Source organism: Typopeltis vanoorti, chromosome 16 (assembly GCF_054136105.1).
Source record: "Typopeltis vanoorti isolate ZY-2024b chromosome 16, IOZ_Tvanoo_1.0, whole genome shotgun sequence".
NCBI lineage: Eukaryota > Metazoa > Arthropoda > Arachnida > Uropygi > Thelyphonidae > Typopeltis > Typopeltis vanoorti.
Window position 1 is genome coordinate 77,696,318 of NC_143564.1, and position 19,426 is coordinate 77,715,743.

At 35.9% G+C, this 19,426-nt stretch overlaps 1 protein-coding gene across 1 annotated transcript in view; it reads right to left on the minus strand.

Annotated features, from left to right (window-relative positions):
- Positions 1-19,426, minus strand: part of LOC150098146 (uncharacterized) — a 186,854-nt gene that overhangs the window by 95,188 nt on the left and 72,240 nt on the right. The window contains exons 4-5 of the mRNA XM_090406307.1: positions 11,357-11,496; positions 246-387 (exon numbers count right to left, since the gene is read on the minus strand). Coding sequence (XP_090262433.1) covers positions 246-387; positions 11,357-11,496 — 282 coding nt within the window. The remainder of the gene's footprint in view (positions 1-245; positions 388-11,356; positions 11,497-19,426) is intronic.

The following is a 19,426-nucleotide window of genomic DNA, read 5'->3' on the forward strand; positions in this document are numbered from 1 at the left end:
ATTTGTTGTTATTGTTATGAAATATCTTGAAGGAGTCTTCATGGGTGGGTACTCCACATTACACAATCTACTATATACACTACTTAATCCTCTATCTACACAGCATACCACTATCCATCACCTACCAACCAAGCAATATTATTTATAATCACTGATTTGTTGATTCATCCATCTGAAGTACAAAAGGTTAGCAATCCTAGATAAACTTCACGTTTTTAAGGTTTGTTTTTTAAAAAAAAACTTACTTTTCTAAATCTTGCCAGTCTTCTCTTTCCTTAATATATTTTTCAGCTGGTGTTTTGTCATTCAAGACTAAGGCATTGTTATTTGCTTGCTCATGTTTATCAGACAGACCTGTTCTAATAAAGTGGCAGACTTTTATTCCATCTAGCACAGAAAGGGGGAGGGGGGGATAAACAATTTAATTTGAATATTATGAACAACATGTGATTAAAGCATAAACTATAATCATATTTAGCAAACAATTAAGTAATGTTCTCAAGCCAAATTAACTAAATTCATATAAGTACTTTAAGAAATATTAAAACATTTTACTATTTTGATATAATTTTAAAATGTTCACACTAGGAAGAATTTTGCCTAACTTGTTCGTGAAGCAGATGTTATTTTTATAAATTCTACCCACATAGCAAGTAACTCTTTAAAGAAACAGTTGTGAGCATTGGGTAATTCTTTCTTATGAAAATGATGAAAACTCAGATAAGAGCAATACATAATTTTAAGTATAACAAATATACTACATTTTGCTTTTCAAATTACATGCATTTTACTGGCGGGAGGAACCATCAATTACTACTTCCTATGTTAACATGTAAACTAGTCTGCTAAAAACTGAGTATATTACAGACCTGCTTCTTTTAATAAAAAATTTTATTAATTTTTCTTTTCAATCATCTTATTATGTCTCCTATTTAGTATAACCTTCTGTAAAGGTTCTGCTCCAGTTTCATTTTTCATTACCATTTCTAAACCTGACCTTTGTCTTTCTCTCAGCTGATCCATGATTTCTATTATTTTGCTTAATCTTTCCTTAGCATTCTATTTAAAAGTCCTTTACCACACATGCTCGTTTATTTTTTCAGTTATTAATAAACCTAAGGGTTTTTCTGATATATTCATCTTAATAAGGTGCTATCAGTGATTCTATACTTATGTTTCCTATAAGGACAGATTGAAGGTTTGTGGTTAAAAAGCATTACACACACACACACACACACACACACGTGTGTGTGTGTGTAATGCTTTTGTTGAGGACTGACTGGATATATATATATATATATCCAGTCAGTCCTCAACTTATGGAGTTCCATTATGATGATAATGCCATCAGTTGAAAAAGTCAGAAGTTGGAAATGACATGAACAGCAAGAGTGGGCTTCTTTAAAATTTAAAGACTTTAAAAACTTAAAAGTCTGCAGAGGTTTCCTTTTCTTTTCTACACAATTTTCTCTGTAGCAAGCAACTGCAGCTTGCATCATTCATCCATATTGCTAAATATGTTTTAGTAATCTACTTACTTATTACAATAAGGTGACAGCATCCATGGACAGAGGAGAAGGATACACAGCAATATACTTAGATTTTGCAAAGGCATTTGATAGATTATCGCATGATAAGTTGATAGTCAAACTGGAGTGGAATGGGTTGGATATTAGACTGATGCATTGGATTGGAGACTAGTTATCTGATAGGTATCAACAAGTTGTGTATGGGGGTGCGATATCCAAGAAAAGGAAAGTTACTAGTGGTTTGCCTCAGAGGTCTGTTTAAGGACCACTGCTGTTTAACTTGTATATTAATGACATTGGTGAAGATTTGGATAGAGATATTCAGTTGTTTGTATGCAAAGTTTGTGACGAACCATGAAGAGTAGAGAGGATGTTGTGGCCTTACAGGAAGACTTGAATAAATTGAGTGACTGAGCACAGGAATGGGGATGTGAGTTCAATGTTGCAAAATGTAAGGTTAGAATTTGGAAAACAAAAATGGGATGCAGAATTTATACTTGGTGAGGATATATTGTCGGAGGTGGAGGAAATAAGAGATCTGGGGTGATAGTGGATAAGGATCTGAAATTTAGGAGACACATAGCCAAAATTGTGAAGACAACACAAAGGTTTCTGAAAATAATGTGGAGGAACTGACTTGTAGAAGTAGGGAGATTCTTGTTCCATTGTATAAGGCTTTGATTAGGCCACACATGGACTATTGTGCCCAGATTTGGTCACCTGGTTTTCAGAAGGATGAAGAGATGTTGAAGAGGGTCCAGAGGCAACTGACTAAGGTAGTTTCTGACCTCTCGAATGTTGAGTATGAGGAAAGATTGAGGAGATGCAACTTGCAGAGTCTGGTGGACAGGAGGGGGAGGGGAGATATGATAGAGACCTACAAGTTATTAAGGGGTTGTTATAGGATCAATGCTGGAGAGATTCTACAGAAAATAGTGGGAGATCAGGGGAGAACCAGAGGTCATCCTGGAAGCTGTATAAGGAGGGTGTGAGTAAGGGAGTGAGAAACAGGTTTTTTTTCATGCAGAGTTGTGAATGATTGGAATGCCTTTCCTGAGAGTGTGGTGTCTGCAAAGAATTTGAGTGTGTTTAAAGCATGGTATGATGAACTCTGTGTTTGGTAAAAGGGCCTCCTAGATGAGTCTTTGACTCCATTGGATCTTGGGTAATAATAATAATAATAATATATCTGTGTTTGGTAAAAGGACCTCCTAGATGAGTCTTTGACTCCATCGGATCTTGGGTAATAATAATAATAATAATAATATATCTCTATTTTGGAGTATTTACATTGATTCGGAGATTAGTACAAGGATACATTGCGGTTGGTCAGTGAATTTAGTGCTCATGTAAAATTGGTGATTTTTGTCTGTTTTATTATGTTTTTCCCTTAGCAAATTAGTGTTTTACAGTAGCGGGTGATTATAAAATAACGTCAAGTGTTCAGAGCCCTCTAGCGAGTAATGTATTGGACGAAACACACCAATATTCAGTAGATGTACACAGTGGAACATGTGGTTTCGATTTAACAAAAAAAAAAAGTACCAAAAGTCGCCAACAGGGGAAATTTTGGCACTGTTTACCGAGTAAAATGCATTAATTTGCATTATTGCATTTCTTATGAGTGATCATGCAATAAAAGGAAAGCCTGTGAAATTTCTTATCATTCGTAGACAAACTGCTTTTCGATGCCTCTTACCTTACATGAGCATGCTTTGTTAGTCAAACTCTATTATCAGTGGAACAATAATGCCAGTGCTTGGCTTCATGATTTTCGGCGTATGAAAAATTTACGAAAAGGACCGATTAGCGTAACAATCTTAAAAAAACTGATTCAGCAATTTGAAACTACTGGAACTCTAGCAGTGCAGGTGGGAAGGGGACGCAAACCAATCAATCACCAACAAGTTGAACAAGTTGCAACTACTATTGTGGAATAGGAGATGACGAATGTGCAGGATACCAGCAGTGCACGAGCAATATTCCGGCAAACGGATATCGCATACACAACAGTGTGGAAAATCCTACATCAAATGTTGAAGTTTTACCCCTATAAAATCAGTCATGTTCAAGAATTACGCCCTGGTGATGCAACCACACGAATCGATTTATCTTTGAGATTCTTAGCATGCATGGAAGTGGATAATGCATGGCCGTGGCAGATTTTGTGGAGTGACGAAACGCACTTTTATTTGAACGCCGATATTAACACATGCAACTGTCGCATTTGGGCTGCAACTAATCCGCATGTGTATCTGCAGATGCCTATCCACTCACCCAAAGTCACAGTGTGGTGTAGATTTACGGCACTTTTATCATCGGTCCATACTTTTATGAGGAAAATCGCCAAAATGGACCAGTGACCTGTTCCGTCAATGCTAACAGGTATGCCAATATGCTACAGAACTCTGTGGTTCCACAACTGCAGCAAAAAGGATGTCTCGATTCGACCATCTTCATGCAAGATGGTGCACCACCCCACATCAGACTTCAGGTACAGCATGTTTTGCGACAACATTTCTCTGACAGAAGAATCATTAGTCGTGCATTTACCACACCATGGCCACCGAGATCGCCTGATCTCAATCCTTGTGACTTTTGGCTGTGGGGATTTCTTAAAAGCATTGTGTATCAAGGACATGTACCCGATATTCCAACTTTGAAAGATCGAATAACATTACACGTGACACAAATCAATTCCGATATGTTGCGAGCCACTGTGGAAAATGTTGTGCACCGTATGCAGTTCCTGGAACATCAGAATGGTGGTCATATTGAACCTCATTTGTAATTAACAAGAAACGTCATGAAATCGGTATGTGCTGTTCTCATTTGCCATTTAGTCATTCATTAGTCACACCTACTAAAATTAATTTGGCAGCACCAAAATTTCCCCTGTTGGCGACTTTTGGTACTTTTGTTTTCCTTTAAATCGAATCCCCATGTTCCATTGTGTATGTCTACCGAATATTGGTGTGTTTCGTCCAATACATTACTCGCTAGAGGGCTCTGAACACTTGACGTTATTTTATAATCACCCGGTATATCAGTGTAAATTTTACTGTTTTAGTATATTTAGTAGTTTATAACATATTTTATTAAGATACTTCAACAAGTATAAGTTTAAAATGGCACCAAAAATGCACAAGAAACAATGCTAAGAAGAGCACGGCAGGCAAGAACAAGAAGGCTAGCATTTCTGACGAGGTTATTGGAGATGTGGAGGAGGTCAATGAAAATGAATTAACCTCCTAAATAGCCTCCAGTTGGTGACAGTGATCATGCAATGCTCACTTGGGAAGTGACTAAGTTTATGAATGTTCCATTCAGAAAATGTTACATGCTGAACTACAAGGCAGGAAATTATGAACTGAGGAATATACAGAGTTCAGTGGGATGGGATCAGTTGCTGGTTGGAAGAATATCGACAGTGCATGGGAAGCATTTAAAGAATACTTAAATGATGCTATATCAGAATGTATCCCTAGAGTTCGAAGAATAGGGTAAGAGTCAAATGGATGTGTAATATTATTAAGCAAGATATTCGTAAGAAAAGGATGATGTCGAAGGAATACCGTGTGCATAAGGATGTCTGTTATGAAAATTATAAGCAGCAGTCTAGAATAGTCAACAACTGTTGTACGGAAAGCAAAGTCTGAGTATGAAAACAAACTGGCTCTGCATGTTAAAGACAACCCACAAGAATTCTATCAATATGCTGCAAGTAAACAAAAGAATGAATATGAAAGAATAACTCTTCTAAATGCAGATGGCATGAGGATAACAGATGCAGAAGAAGTTGTTCAACTAATGAGTGCCCATCTGGTTAAAAGCTATCAACTTGGTGTACGCGACATTGAGATCAATGCTACCTCTTTACTAGATGAAGAAACTCAGGTGTATGAGGACGAGGTATTAGAGCTCTTGCACAAACTGAATAAGAATTCAGCAATAGGGACTGATGGGGTATTAGCACGTGTGCTAAAAGAGTGTTCAGCTGAACTGGCTATTCATTTGACCAGGCTGTTTAATATGAATCTCAGAACAGGGAAGATTCTGCAGGAATGCAAAGTACACAAGGTAATTCCATTGTACAAGGGTGGGAAGGAGTGTGAGGGATAAACAAAGAATGAGGTTCTAAAGACTGAGGCATTACAATTCCAAATTATGCCCGTGAGCTTGTTTACAATGCTGTCCCTGGAAGATATCTTCAACTTAGTTTTTTCCATGTTTACAGCATGTTCATATGTTCGTGGATTGAAGTCCAGTTGCAGAAGTTTATTTTTAGTTTTCTATGCACCTCATGGTTATTTAAGTGGAAAGCTAAAATAACAGTTTTGCTGAGGTTAGATATCTTCCAGCTTTCAAAGTACTTTGGCAGTGAGCTCATATCTTTGCTCAGTGTTTCCTCAAGGCCTTGGAAAGTACTGTCTTTGATGGCAACAATTGCTATATCATCAGCATAGATAAACTTTTGACTAGCCTGTTGGAGGGATGTCACTTGTGTACAGCTTGAGGAGAGCTGGGACAAGGACAGATCCTTGCAGCAATCCATCCTGCAGGATGAATGGTCTACTTTTTTTGTGAATACAGATGAACCTTTATTTGCCTATTGGAGAACATTTGTTCTAGTAATTTTAGAGTTTTTTGGCAAATGATTATTTTGGCTGTTTTATACATTAAACCTTTCTTTCATATATGGTATCATAAGCTGATGTTAAGTATATGAAAGCAGTACCTGTGTTTAAATCTTTTGATATCCAGCTTCTATGTGTGCTGTAAAAGCAAGGACTTCGTTGCAGAAATTTCTGCCAGCTTTAAAATCCAGTCTGTGCAATAGGTAAGATGGCTTCTATTTTTGGAGAAATCCTAGGGATGATAATCCTTTCAAAGAGTTTGTAAGGAGTGCAGAGCAATGCTATAGAACAGTAGTTGTTAGGGTCATCAGTTAACTTATTGAGTTTTGGCAATGCTATTATCTTTGATTCATGTCAAAGAATTCGGAGTCTTTCATCATTGAACTGAGCCTTGAAAACTTATTCACCACTCTCAGGCAGAGTTTCTCCCCCCCCCCTCACCATGCAAAGAAACTCCTCCTCACTCCCATTGCCTACACTGCTACTCTCCTTATTCAGCTTCCAGGGATGGGCTCTTATTTTACCTGTCTCCCTCTTTTCTGAGGGAAATTTGCTCCACATTATTCTGGTAACTTTTCACTACAACTTGTATGTCTCAATCATATCCCTTCTTTTTCCTATTCATGAGGCCCAGCAAATAGCATTCCCTCAATTTCTTCTATAAAGGAGAAGAATCTGAATAGGCTGTATGAGTGGGCAAGTGAATGGAGCAACGAGTTCAATGTTAATAATTAAAAGATCTTGAAATTTGGTAGGCACAGATACAAAGATAGAGGTGGTGAAGAATTTTTGAAGGAGGCAGGGAAGATAAAGATCTGGGAGTGGTAGTGGATAGGAACATGAAGTTTAGATGTCATACTGATAAAACTGTGATGATACTACAGTAGATTATGACAATGATGAGGAGATCCTTGGCATGCAGAAGGACCCTGATAGTTTACTGCCTGGACAAAGAGGTTATGATTCCATCATATACCTTGATAAGGTCACACATGGACTATTGTGTAGAGATCTACTTCTCTTGTTTTCAAAGGGATGGGAGATAAAAAAAAAATTCTTGTAGAGGATCTAGAGAAGAGTGAGGTGCAAGGTCTCTAGAATGTGGAGTATACAGAAGAAATTGAGGGAATGCCATTTGCTAGATCCTATGAATAGGAGAGAGAGAGAGAGATATGAAGACATGCAAGTTAGTGAGAAGTTACCAGATTAACGTGGAGCAACTTTCTCCCAGAATAGAGGAAGACAGGGATAAAATAAGATCCCATACCTGGAAGCTGAATAAGGAGTAGTAGGGCTGAATAAATGTGTAAGCAAATGGAGTGAGGAATGGTTTCTTTGCTTGGTGAGGGAAAGGTACTGCCTCAGAGTGTAGTGAATAAGTTTAAGGCTCAGTTCAATGATCGTGTATGACAGTGGAGGCACCTTTAGTGATAAGTCATTTAACTCCATGGAGATCTGATCATGACGATAATTTGGTAAGCTAAAATCTGATCTCATCCTCCATCACCACTCCATATAAAAGTAAAATAGCCAGAGTAACAACTCAACAATTATCTAGGTGGTCCATTATGATATGCCATTACCACTAAATGGTGACATCCCAGGCAGTTCTGGAGTTGTTAATCATATTCTTCAACTGTATAATTCATACAGCAAATGGGATATTGAGAAATAAGTTTGTTCATGACAGTTCAGGCTCTGTTAAAAACACGTGTTTGAAAGTCAACAGATTAACAGTACTAAAACATCCTTCTCTACCAGGTTCTCAACTTGTCCAGCCAGCATATAACAACTCAAGAATTACCAGGAAGCCCCTCACCTTAATATGTCATATTTTCTCATCTTTTACCAAAACTAGAACTCTAGGCTAACATCGATCAAATGTGTCTAAACTTGACCAACGAAAGTAGGTCAAGTTAGACACATTTGATCGATGGTCTTCAACTAACTTAAAACTCTAGATTACTTATTAATTTTTTTTAATAGTAATATTGAGCTTAAATATTTTTCTTCTTCTTTTGGTTTGTTATGGATTCCTTGCAAATAACAGGTAGCTTCATCTTATGGTTAGGGAAAAATTAATGTAGTTTTCCAGTTACTTTATTATAAGCATACTGTATAGTACATGCAGAAATATACACCTGAAGATGGCCTCAACATAATGAATGAAACATCAAGTGTAATAATTAATTTTTTAATGACTATTATAGAGATGGTCCATCAAGTCTTTTCCAATGAATGGAGTATTCCTCCTTGTTGACAAACAGAGTGCTCATTAATACCTTAACCCTTTCACGACCATGAGACATGTGTCCCCACATAAAATCTTGATTGTATGTAAACCAAAATGATGTCAATATTTTTTTTTCCAGCAAATGCGTAATCTGGAACGTATTTTTGATAATTTTATTACTGAAAACCCTACGTTAGCGCCACCTGTCAAAAAACGTTTTGCAGCAAATCGTACATTCAGAGCGGCATATTCAGAACTTTTCATAAGTGTTTCTGCACAGAATATTGTTTGTTTATATGTTTATGGTGTAATATTTTCATTTGATGGTAAGTAAATAATAGTATTATTATGTTTTTCAATAAAATTTTGAAATAATATTCCATAAAAACTAGTAAAAACATAAAGGGACACTGTTGTCCCTGTGGATAAAGGGGCGCATTTTATAAGTAAATTACTTGTTGTTGTAATCGGTGTTTTTTTTTTTTATTTATTTCACCCACTTTTGTATTTTATTTGTCTTTTTATCATTACAGACATGTTGAGAAAAGGGTGTAAGCAGTCTGAACTGAAAGATAACGAAATTTTGCGATGTTTAGTAGCAGAAAATAGCGATGATGAAGACGTGCTAGAACTCGATGAGGAAGACCAGGTATTTATAACTTAAGATGTGGATGCAGGGGTTTCTATGGTTGAAATTGAAGACTCTGCACAAAACACATTAGAATTATCAGCAACAGAACCTGAAACAGAAAATAGACCGGAAGTAAGTGGCCCTACATTCATATGGAAAAAAATACAAACGTACCAAATAGCTTTCCTGATGTTGATTATATCTTTGGAGAAGTTCAGATTTGCGGAGACAGAGATAAAAATTCGTTATTGACGCCCACTGAAATTTTTTATTTGACTACTAACTTCAACGATTCAGTTAGAAAAATAAGAGTCGAATCTATATGGTACGCTGAGTAGAATGGAACACAATACACAATCGATGATGATGAAATGAAAGCCTATCTAGGTATGAATTTGGTGATAGGTTATCATGTTTTGCCATCATTGAGAGATTACTGGTCTATTGATCCAGATATGGGCATTCCCTACATTGCAAATATAATGCCTAGAAATAGGTTTGAAAATATCAGCAAAAACTTAACACTTTTGTAACAATGAAGACCAACCAGATAGAAATAGCGCTAACTATGACAGAGCATATAAAATCAGGCCTGTAATCGGAACAGTTCTTTTCAAAAAAGCGATGAACAATACCAAAACACAATCCATTGACAAGGGGCACAATATTATGAAACAGTATATCAGAAATAAACCTATACAAAAACATGGGCAGTGTCGACCTTATGGATCAGCGCAAGGTGTGCTACAAATTGGATCATAAATCAAAGATAAAGTACTACCTCCATCTATTTTTTGATCTTCTGGATATAGCTGTTAATAATGCCTATATCATTTACACAAAGTTTCACAAAGAAAATAAACGTGCTGTGGGCCCTAAACTATCCTGCCTCGAGTACAGACAGGTCATAACTCAATCTTTGATTGGCGATTTCTCTTTGAGAAAGAGGGCCATACCTACGACAGTGATAAGTACAAAATGTATATTTCTGAAATATTCCATGCCTTCACATCCCATGGCGAAAGAAAATACATGTAAAATATGTGTAAACTGTGCTAAAAGTAAAATTGAAAATCACACTAATAACACTCGCACTACATGTAACGTTCGCCTATGCTATACAAACGACAGAAATTGCTTTGTGAATACCATAACTAAAAGATTTTATTTGCTCATTTTTATTTATTTACGATTATAGTGTTTATCTTTTTTACGTCCATTGTTGTTTTTGTTGATTTATGTACTGTTATGTTTAGTAAAATAGTTGAAGCCAATACATAAATGTTAGTAATTTTAATTTATTTGCAACCCTTTGCATCCATTGGGACACATGAGTCCCATGAAATTCTATAAAACCTACGATTTTTTCCTACATAATGATGATGTTTTATGTTAAATAGATACCTAATAAAGTCATTTTAATACCTTTTAATAAGTCCTTCTGGTCCTGAAAGGGTTAAATGTTGTTTCTTCAATTTGTGAACAGATTAGTCAATTTCATTGCAACCTAAACACAGTCTTGTTTTCTTCCTCAATTCACTCTCCCTTACTTTTATAACACACAGATCTTCAGAAAGATAACATATCTCTTCTTAGGTTGATATTTATCTCCAACCTTTCCTAAAAGAAATACATTGCAACTATACCTTTCTCAGCCTTCAACATTAATAATCTTCAACACTCATAAAATAATCTTCAACACTAGATATTACTTCACTTGCATATACAATTGCTGATTTTGCAAAAAAATTCCCATACTTAGAATACCGTTTTCATGTCTGGAGTGATGCACCAAAAAAAAAATTTCTAAATATCCATTTCTCTTAACCAGCTCACTCCAACAATCAGTCTGTTTCTGTTTTTCCATATAGGAACTTGCATAGACACTATTCAGACAAGGTGGCATTCATTTTTTTCTTAACTCCTCTCTAAACCTATATAAACACCACCAGCAGTCGGTTATTATCCATCTAGAGAGAGAGAGAGAGAGAGTTCAACTTTAAACCCACTCATCCAGCTTCTCTTCCTTAATTCTATTCTCTTCGAAGTTTCTCATTAATGTTCCACAAGGATTACAAACACAGCTGTTTAAAGAAGAGCATCAATAGAAGTAGGAAAACAAGAAATCATAATTTTTTTTTTTTTTAAATCCTGAAATTAGCCAACCTTAAAAGAATCTTTGCTATAATGAATTTCTTACAGAACTAGAATGATGCTATGAGACTTCAGTTAGGAATAGCGAATTCACTATAATGGTATTTGCTATAGCTAGAATTGACTATTTTTTTTTTATACAAATCATGTTTTAAAAAACAAACTATATTACCTGGATCTGGAATAAGGGGGAAAAGGTTGAAGAGATATCTCGTACGTCTCATTTCTCTGTCTAAGGTATGAATGCAGCCAACAAGAATGCGACAAGTCTCTTCCAGTTCTGATACCTCTTTCTTTGACAGGCTCTCTGCACTTTGAACAATAAAGATACATTAGTCATAAATGCACTATTATACTCTATTTAGTTATCTATTTTCACAAAATAAAATACTATATTTAAAACTAATTATAGGAAAAGCTTTAACTTTAATATTCTGAAATTCATGTGAATAGAAAAGTCAATTTGTGAGATACTAATGATCAGAGATGAATAACTAAGGCAATACCCAGACTAGAATTCAAGAGGCTGAGGAAACATAACTGCACAATTGAGATTTGATACAGCAGGCATCACATCCAGGTTGAATCCCTCCATGCAAGGTTTTACCCTATAGAGATTTTTTTTCTATTTTTAGTAACTTTCTATGTTTTGGTATTCTTTAATTTTTTTTTTTTTTTTTTTACTTAATCCAGAAATCCCACTATAGTGCCCAAATATGGCACATTTTCAAGCTACTTTTTCTTATCACTTCAGGTAGAGACAAGAAATTGAAGGCTGAGAACTTCTGAGTTTCCCCTGCACATAACATCTTGCATTCTATTTCAGTTCTGGAAGAATGGAGATATCTTAGTGTTCTTTTCTCTCGGCAGCCTCTTCCACTTTCCCATCCACTCTGGGATCTTTTATCTCCTCTCTCCGTAAATCTCAATGTAAACCTCAGCAGAGGCTCTTCATTCTGAATTATTTCCTGCTTCCTAGACTCAACCATAGGTTAGTCATAGGTAAAGTGTGTTATAGAAAGTTGAAACCTGTCTGGGTAGTGGCCCCTTGCCTTTAATGCATAGCATCATACATCTCCGCAAGGGAATGCGCTTTGCATTAGAGGGAAATACTACGGAAAGTGATTGGAGCTTACTCCACCTTTACCATGAGTTGCCTCAAACTTGACTTACTTGTCTGTTTGCTTACTTGGGAAATAGGATTAAAACCAAGTTTATATAAAATTACATGGTATCTTTAATGAAAAGTGTGTTAAAGCTTAAGTGCTGGGAGAAACTCATGTTAGAGGCTTAATGAAGTGAAACAGCACTGAGAAAGGATTAAAAATATTACTCAATTCTTCCAATATTTTGGGAAAATTGTCAATAATTACAATATGAGACTTGTACAATATGAGGCAACACAAAATGAAGTGGAACATGTGGTGAAACATGAATGACTAGAATCTTAACTAAGTGGGGGGGGCAACCTCTGTGGACACATATTGGCATCCTAGGATGTAAACTGTGATCTCGAATTATTAGTGTTTCCCACATTTTGGAAAGTTTGTTATTAAGTTAAATTTATTTATTTATTTCTTCTTCCTCTTTATAGTGTTTTTATCCTACTTAGTGCAGAGTCTGCTATGATTATGTGACTATGGGAAACCTCAACCAGTTTGTTGCACTCTGGCATTGGGGGGGGGGGACAATTTTTTTGTGCGCCTGTAAGTGTGCGTTAGCTCAAATGTTGTAACACTTGAGCTGATATACCATCTAATCCCATAGGCTGTATTCACATCAAAGTTCTATAATATCCTATGCACGTCCAGTTCATCTACCCAATTTCCATATTAGCCCTTGCCTCTCTTTTACTACAATATCTCCACCTGGATGATATACCCTTGCAAAGTGATCACTTCGTAATTAATCTATTTCATCTGCTTCAGTTATCACCACACCATCAGCATTCATCAAAATTATTCTTCCTTTTACTTGCCACATACTAAAAAGAAATCTTGGGATTACTTTTGACCTGCACAGCTAATTTTCTCTCATGCTCTGATTCTGCCTACCTTACCATACTGGTCACCTTTCTCTTTGAATTTTCTCCACAAATATTTCTTTTTCTGTATCTCCTGCTTAATGATACTATTCATCCTGACTCTGCTATTCCTTCCCTCTTCCCTCAAACACTCCTTTACCACATCCCTCCTATCAGCATCAAACCTTTGCAGTTTCACATGCCATTGTAAAATTCTCGCACAATAAGTTAAATTAATTAACTTATCAAGCTCGATTTTTAAGAGGCTTTCAGACATTTTTATAATAGAAATTATGTAGTAATTGAATAAATGTTTTATTTTATTGTAAAATGCGTTAATTAATCAGCAAAAACAAATGTTCGCTTAGTCTTGTGAATATTAAATAAGCACCCAAGAAAGAGATAATACCCGAACGGAGGGTAATCCCGGTTACTTTAGCATTGAAACAAAGGATTAGAAAAGATATTTAAGAGGACTGAGATGACACAAAAAAAGAAATCTTAGGCTCTGAGTTTTTCCTTATCTCAGAAGATCCAGTTCCAGTTGTGTGGAGGCGAGGCTGTAATTGATGCTCCTGCTTGGATGCATGGACGTGCCAGGAGAACATGACTACCTGCAGACGTAATGGAGAATTCAGCAGATCCTTCCCAGTAACCCGATGATAAATCACCCCAACTGTATCAGGCAGTTTCCCATAGCAAGAACCACCACATCGTCCAAGCAACAATCATAACCAAGGATGAAGACATAGAGACAAGCTATCCATGTTGAAGTTTTGTTCAACTGACCGGACTGACAATGTAAAAGAGTACCGTAAGTGAGCATAAGATAAGAATAATCGGAATTAGCATGTGTAAGTGCTTACGGAAAAGTAGTGAAATGTTAGACATTGTGTTATGGTTATGTATGGGTGAAATGATTGTATAATTGTACATAAGGTTGAAGTATTTAGTTTAAGTTGTGATTCAGGGATAGCTGCTCCTGTTTATTGTAGATAGTTTAGTAATGTGGTTAAGTGAATGTTACATGAAAAATAGTCAATTGTATAGTATACCTATTAAGTACAGATAGGCTAAGAGATATTTTCTCCCTTTGAGTATGTGAATCGTAGTCTCTTACTAGTTAAAATAAAATGTTATGTTTGATTAACAATCTTGTCTGATCATTTGCCAATGCACTATCTCTTAAAAAAATTTAGCGAACCTGTGTGCCAATTAGATAGAGAACCACCACGATTAGCTGCATGAACATATGTAATTTACCTAAGATTTTGCCTGTGTTCCTTCCCTAAATTCTCAGACTATATAAATTCAATTAGAATGGTGCAGTCGTAAAATCAAATAAATTTTTCTGATTGAAATTAGGTGACCCGTTTTTCATAGATAGGCTGAAGGCTTAAGGTCTGTTTACTTGCAGTAGGAACAGAGGATAAGATTAAGAAGGATTAACTGAGAGATATTTGTTAAGTAGAATAAGGTTATATTAAGGGTAAAGTAGAACAGAGTTAAGTAAGGCATAAGGAGCTGGACTAGTAACACATAACTACAAAGGTGCAGTTGAGTATGAATAAAAATTAATAACAAAATTAAAAATATAAACAAAATTAGCACAAAGAGAAACAGATACACACACACACTGATACTAAAAATATTACACCATGGCATTGCTCCAAGCAATCACCTAAGTTTGTCATACATACCAGCACTGCAATTCCATATGCTGAAATTTCAAGGTCATTTTCCAGGTCAAAACCACATGATCAACCTCACCATCTTACAGCATCGTGGTCATCTTGGTTACAGACAAATCTTCTGATGTAATTACTAGATCTAGCACTCTCAAACCCTTGGTACATTCTATCACATGCTGCCTAAGGTAATTATTCCTTATCAACTGTATAAATTCCATTTCCTTTCTCCCATGTGTCCTTTCTTCTTCCAGCCTATTCCCATAGATGAAGTCCCACCATAATAATTACTTGACCTCCATGGATTTAATGCCATCAATTCCATGGAGGTCAAGTAATATTATTACCATGGTGTATATTTTTATTATCAGAATGTGTATCTATTTCTCCTTACGCTAATTTTGTTTATATTTTATTTTTGTTATTGGGCTTATTTTGCTGATGCATACTATCCTTGTCATACCTATAACAGCAATCAATTGTATATTTTGTCCTGTTGGCCAAATGACCTCAAATACACTGTTTTCACTGATCTCCAGTTGAACTCCTACTCTCTTTGGTTGCAGTTTATCAGCTATCATCAACAATATCCCTCCCCCATTCTTGTCTCTTGATCTTTTATGAATACACTACATTCTTCACATTCTATCCTGCTAAACATACCATCTTCTGTCAGCCATGTCTCTCTAGTGCTAGTAACCTTTGGCCAAGAACAAACAAATACCAAAAACTTCTTCCCCTTGTTCCAGATGCTACTAACATTAGTGTACATAAAGCACAATATCCTCCCCCCCCCTCTGGCTCACCATTATTCTCACACTTTATACTAACTATTCTTAAGTCAGTACTACTACCTTAGGCATTTTTTTCACATTCTCAATTGCCTCACTGACATCTGTGAATACACTCAAAAGCTTCCCCACAAATAGCTCTACTAGTTTCCCTGATTTTGCACATCCAGTCTCGCTTCATTCAACAACTCTTTTTCCAGACTCCAAACACCAAATCCATTCAAGTGCAAACTAACCGCCTTAATAAAACACTATATAATAAACACTTATATAAGTGTTTTCATCCATCAAACTGATTCCACACATACACAAATTCCACATCATTCCTTCTGCATAACCTATGCATTGACTCATTCATTATTATGGCCCTCCTCAACAAATCTTTCCTACCATAGCAACAGACTATCTTAACTCTCTCTTTTCTTTTGCTAGTTTCAGTAACTCTTTCATGTCCCCCTTCATATCATACTTGACTACTTTCAAATCATTTGTTCTGGCCAAAACAATGAACTTTCATGTTTCCCTTCTGGATTTGAATCGCTAAGATCATTAATTTTTGCACCCTGTAAGCAAAATTTTATCATTTCTTTTAGAATCTGGAAAATTATTGACTCAAGAGCAAAATAAAAAATATATATATATTTAATGAAACTAAAACATTATATACATTTAAATAACATTACATAAATAACTACAAAATTAGCTGGATCCAAGGCCTTCTAAAATAAACATATCTTTTGAGATTTTCTTATCCAAGATATTTAAAATCATTCATTCTTGGACTCAGTCTATTATTGGATTGTTTGAGATTACTTAATCATGTCTAACAGACTAAACAACAAAATGTTCATCAGCATCAGTTTCTTTGTTAGGCCCTTTCAAAAAATATAAAATTTTCTTCTTTCCCATGGGATCCTTTTTAATCTCCCTTATTTCTATTTGATGCACAATTTACTAATTTTTTGTACCGGTGAAGGAAATTTCTTCTAATACTTCACAAACAACATATCTAAGTTGAGCTCTACATGTTAAGCCACTTTACAGTTTCAAATTTCACCAATTGCTTTTTCCATAGTAATCTGGCGTCATTAAGACAGAAGATGAAACTTTCCATTCAGCATTACCTCAAACATTCCATTAGAATGTCAATTGCAATATCTTCTTTTATTTACTAAATACTTGTTAGTCTTATCTCTTCCAGTTTAAAGACTCGCAATTCTATGATTCCTTTTCAGAATTTCTATTATTAATATTCTCCTGACTAGCACATAAACTTAAAAACTTCCTAAGAACAAAATTCTCCAGTTGCTGTTTTCAAATTTTTATTATCTCTCTTCTTTGTATTCCCCTGTTAATCCTATACCAAACCCGCTCTCTGTCAGCTGTCAATCGCCCTTCAATCTCCTTGGAGAGCATGCACACACCATGTAAATGACAAGCGAGAAGTTACATATAATGGCTGACATGTTGTCTCCGTTAGTGTAACGAGAATGTCTTCACAAACTACAACATATGTCTCACACTTAACAATTTTATATTACAATAAAAAAATTGAAAGTAGCTAGCACAACTATCAGAATCTAGTAAGTACATCAAAACTTAAAATGTTTTGCATTTAATTTATAATATAGTGGAGGATTTGGAAGGCAGTGACACTAATGATTTTGAAAGCATATGGTGTGAGGTAGAGATAGGCAAGATGTGATATTTAGTGGGGTGTTGCTACAAACCAAGGCGCACAGAGGGTGGGGACTAGGAGATGTTTAGACAGTTCAGCTTGGCAAGTGAAAGAAGAATGATTGTTATGGGAGATTTTGGTTACAGGAAAATTCATCGAAAAGGCAATTCATTGAATGAACAATTCATCGAAAGACAATTCATCGAAAATGCAATTCATCGAAAAACAATTCACAGAAAATTTTAAATTTTCGATAATGTTATGGTAAAAGTAATCCATTTAGAACAAAAACTGAACCATGCAGACAGCTTCTTGTACCAACAACTTCTACTAAGTCATTTAAGTCAGAAAGCTTTTGTAATACAGTACATAATTTGGACACGTTATTTCTTTGTCGCCCCAAATATAGCTGAACTGAAAACTGGAACGGTTCGACATTTTCTTGTAAAAGTTTCAAATAGCAAATCTGAGTAAAATTCATCCCATAATAACTGCTGTATTGAAGTCGCATATTACTACTAGCAACAATAATAATAATGAAGCTGCGTAGTTCACTCGGTAAAAACAAAGCCGTTTAGTTAGAAAGACCTGGGTAGTTGGATCCCATTTATGCATAATTTTTATCAGTCCTGTTCTGCTAAAGGTAAGTTAGCAGGCATAATATAGATACGGCTGGGCTTTTCTTCCAGAAACAGGCAAATTGGTCCCATGAACAGAGATGAAACAGTTATTCGGACAAGAAAGATTATAAGAACCATATTGTTCCATAATTTTCCCTATGAAAGTAGCATTGTAATCTCCTTATTCACGGTTCAGGTTTTGTTCGAAATGGATAAATTTTCTCATAACACTTTCGAAAATTTTAAATTTTCGGTGAACTGTTTTTTCGATGAATTGCCTTTTCGATGAACTCTCCAGATACTGAGATTTTAACTACAGCAGTATAAACTGGGGAGAGGAAGATGCATGTAGCAATAAGGGAATGGAATTTCTAGAATTCTTGAGGGACAAGTCTTAGGCAACATGTAATAGAGGGAACAAGAGGTTCAAGAGTTTTGGATTTGGTCATAGCATCAGAAGAGTTGATAATAACTGAGATGACATCTCTCCCACCAGTTGGAGAGAGTGACCATGTGGTTTTAACTTCGAAGATGAATAGAGATGCAGGAGTATCAAAGAGACGGGAACATATGTGGAATTATAAGGCAGGTGAGTATAATAGTCTTAGACATCAACTTGGGGAAGTTTCATGGAGGGAGGAATTGGAAGGCAGGGATATCATTAGTTGCTTGGGAAATTGTGAAGGAATATTTCTAAGCGGCAATAGTAAGCTGTATTCCACAAGTGAAGAAGAGGACACAATTTGGTGTAAAGTGGATGACAAACAGTATCAAACAGGAACTGCATGTGAAAAAGAGGCTATGGAAGAGATATAAGGAGATAGGTGAAGAGATGCATGAGGAATATAAGACACAGGCCAGAAGAGTGACTAGTATGGTAAGGAAGGCAAAACTGGAATATGAGAAGAGATTGGCCCTAAGATCCAAAGAAAATCCTAGGGAATTTTTTAGCTATGTGGCCAGTAGGAGAAGAAATGACTGTGGAAGAATCACATTGTGGGATAAAAATGGGAATAGAGTGACTAATGCAGAGGATATAGTGGAATTGTTCAATGAACATTTTACGGTGTATTTCATCCTGGAGGAGTCAATTTTAATACTAGAGGAATAGGGCAGGTTCAAGATTTAGAGGTGCAGGAGGAGATTGTGTTCCAAATGCTGAGTACTCTGGAGGTCAGTAAAGCGGTGGGACTGGATGGTATTTCACCATGAGGTTTGAGAGAATGTGCTAAAGAACTGACAGTTCCTTTGACCTGGTGTTTCAATGACAGTCTGGCTGTGGGAAAGGTGCCCAGAGAATGGAAGAAAGGTAAGATAGTGCCATTGCATAAGGACGGTAGCAGACTAGAAGTGTCTAATTATAGGCCAGTTTGTGTGTCATCAGTAGTTGTTAAGATCTTGGATAAATTAGTTAGAAACCGTATACAACATTGGACAGATGA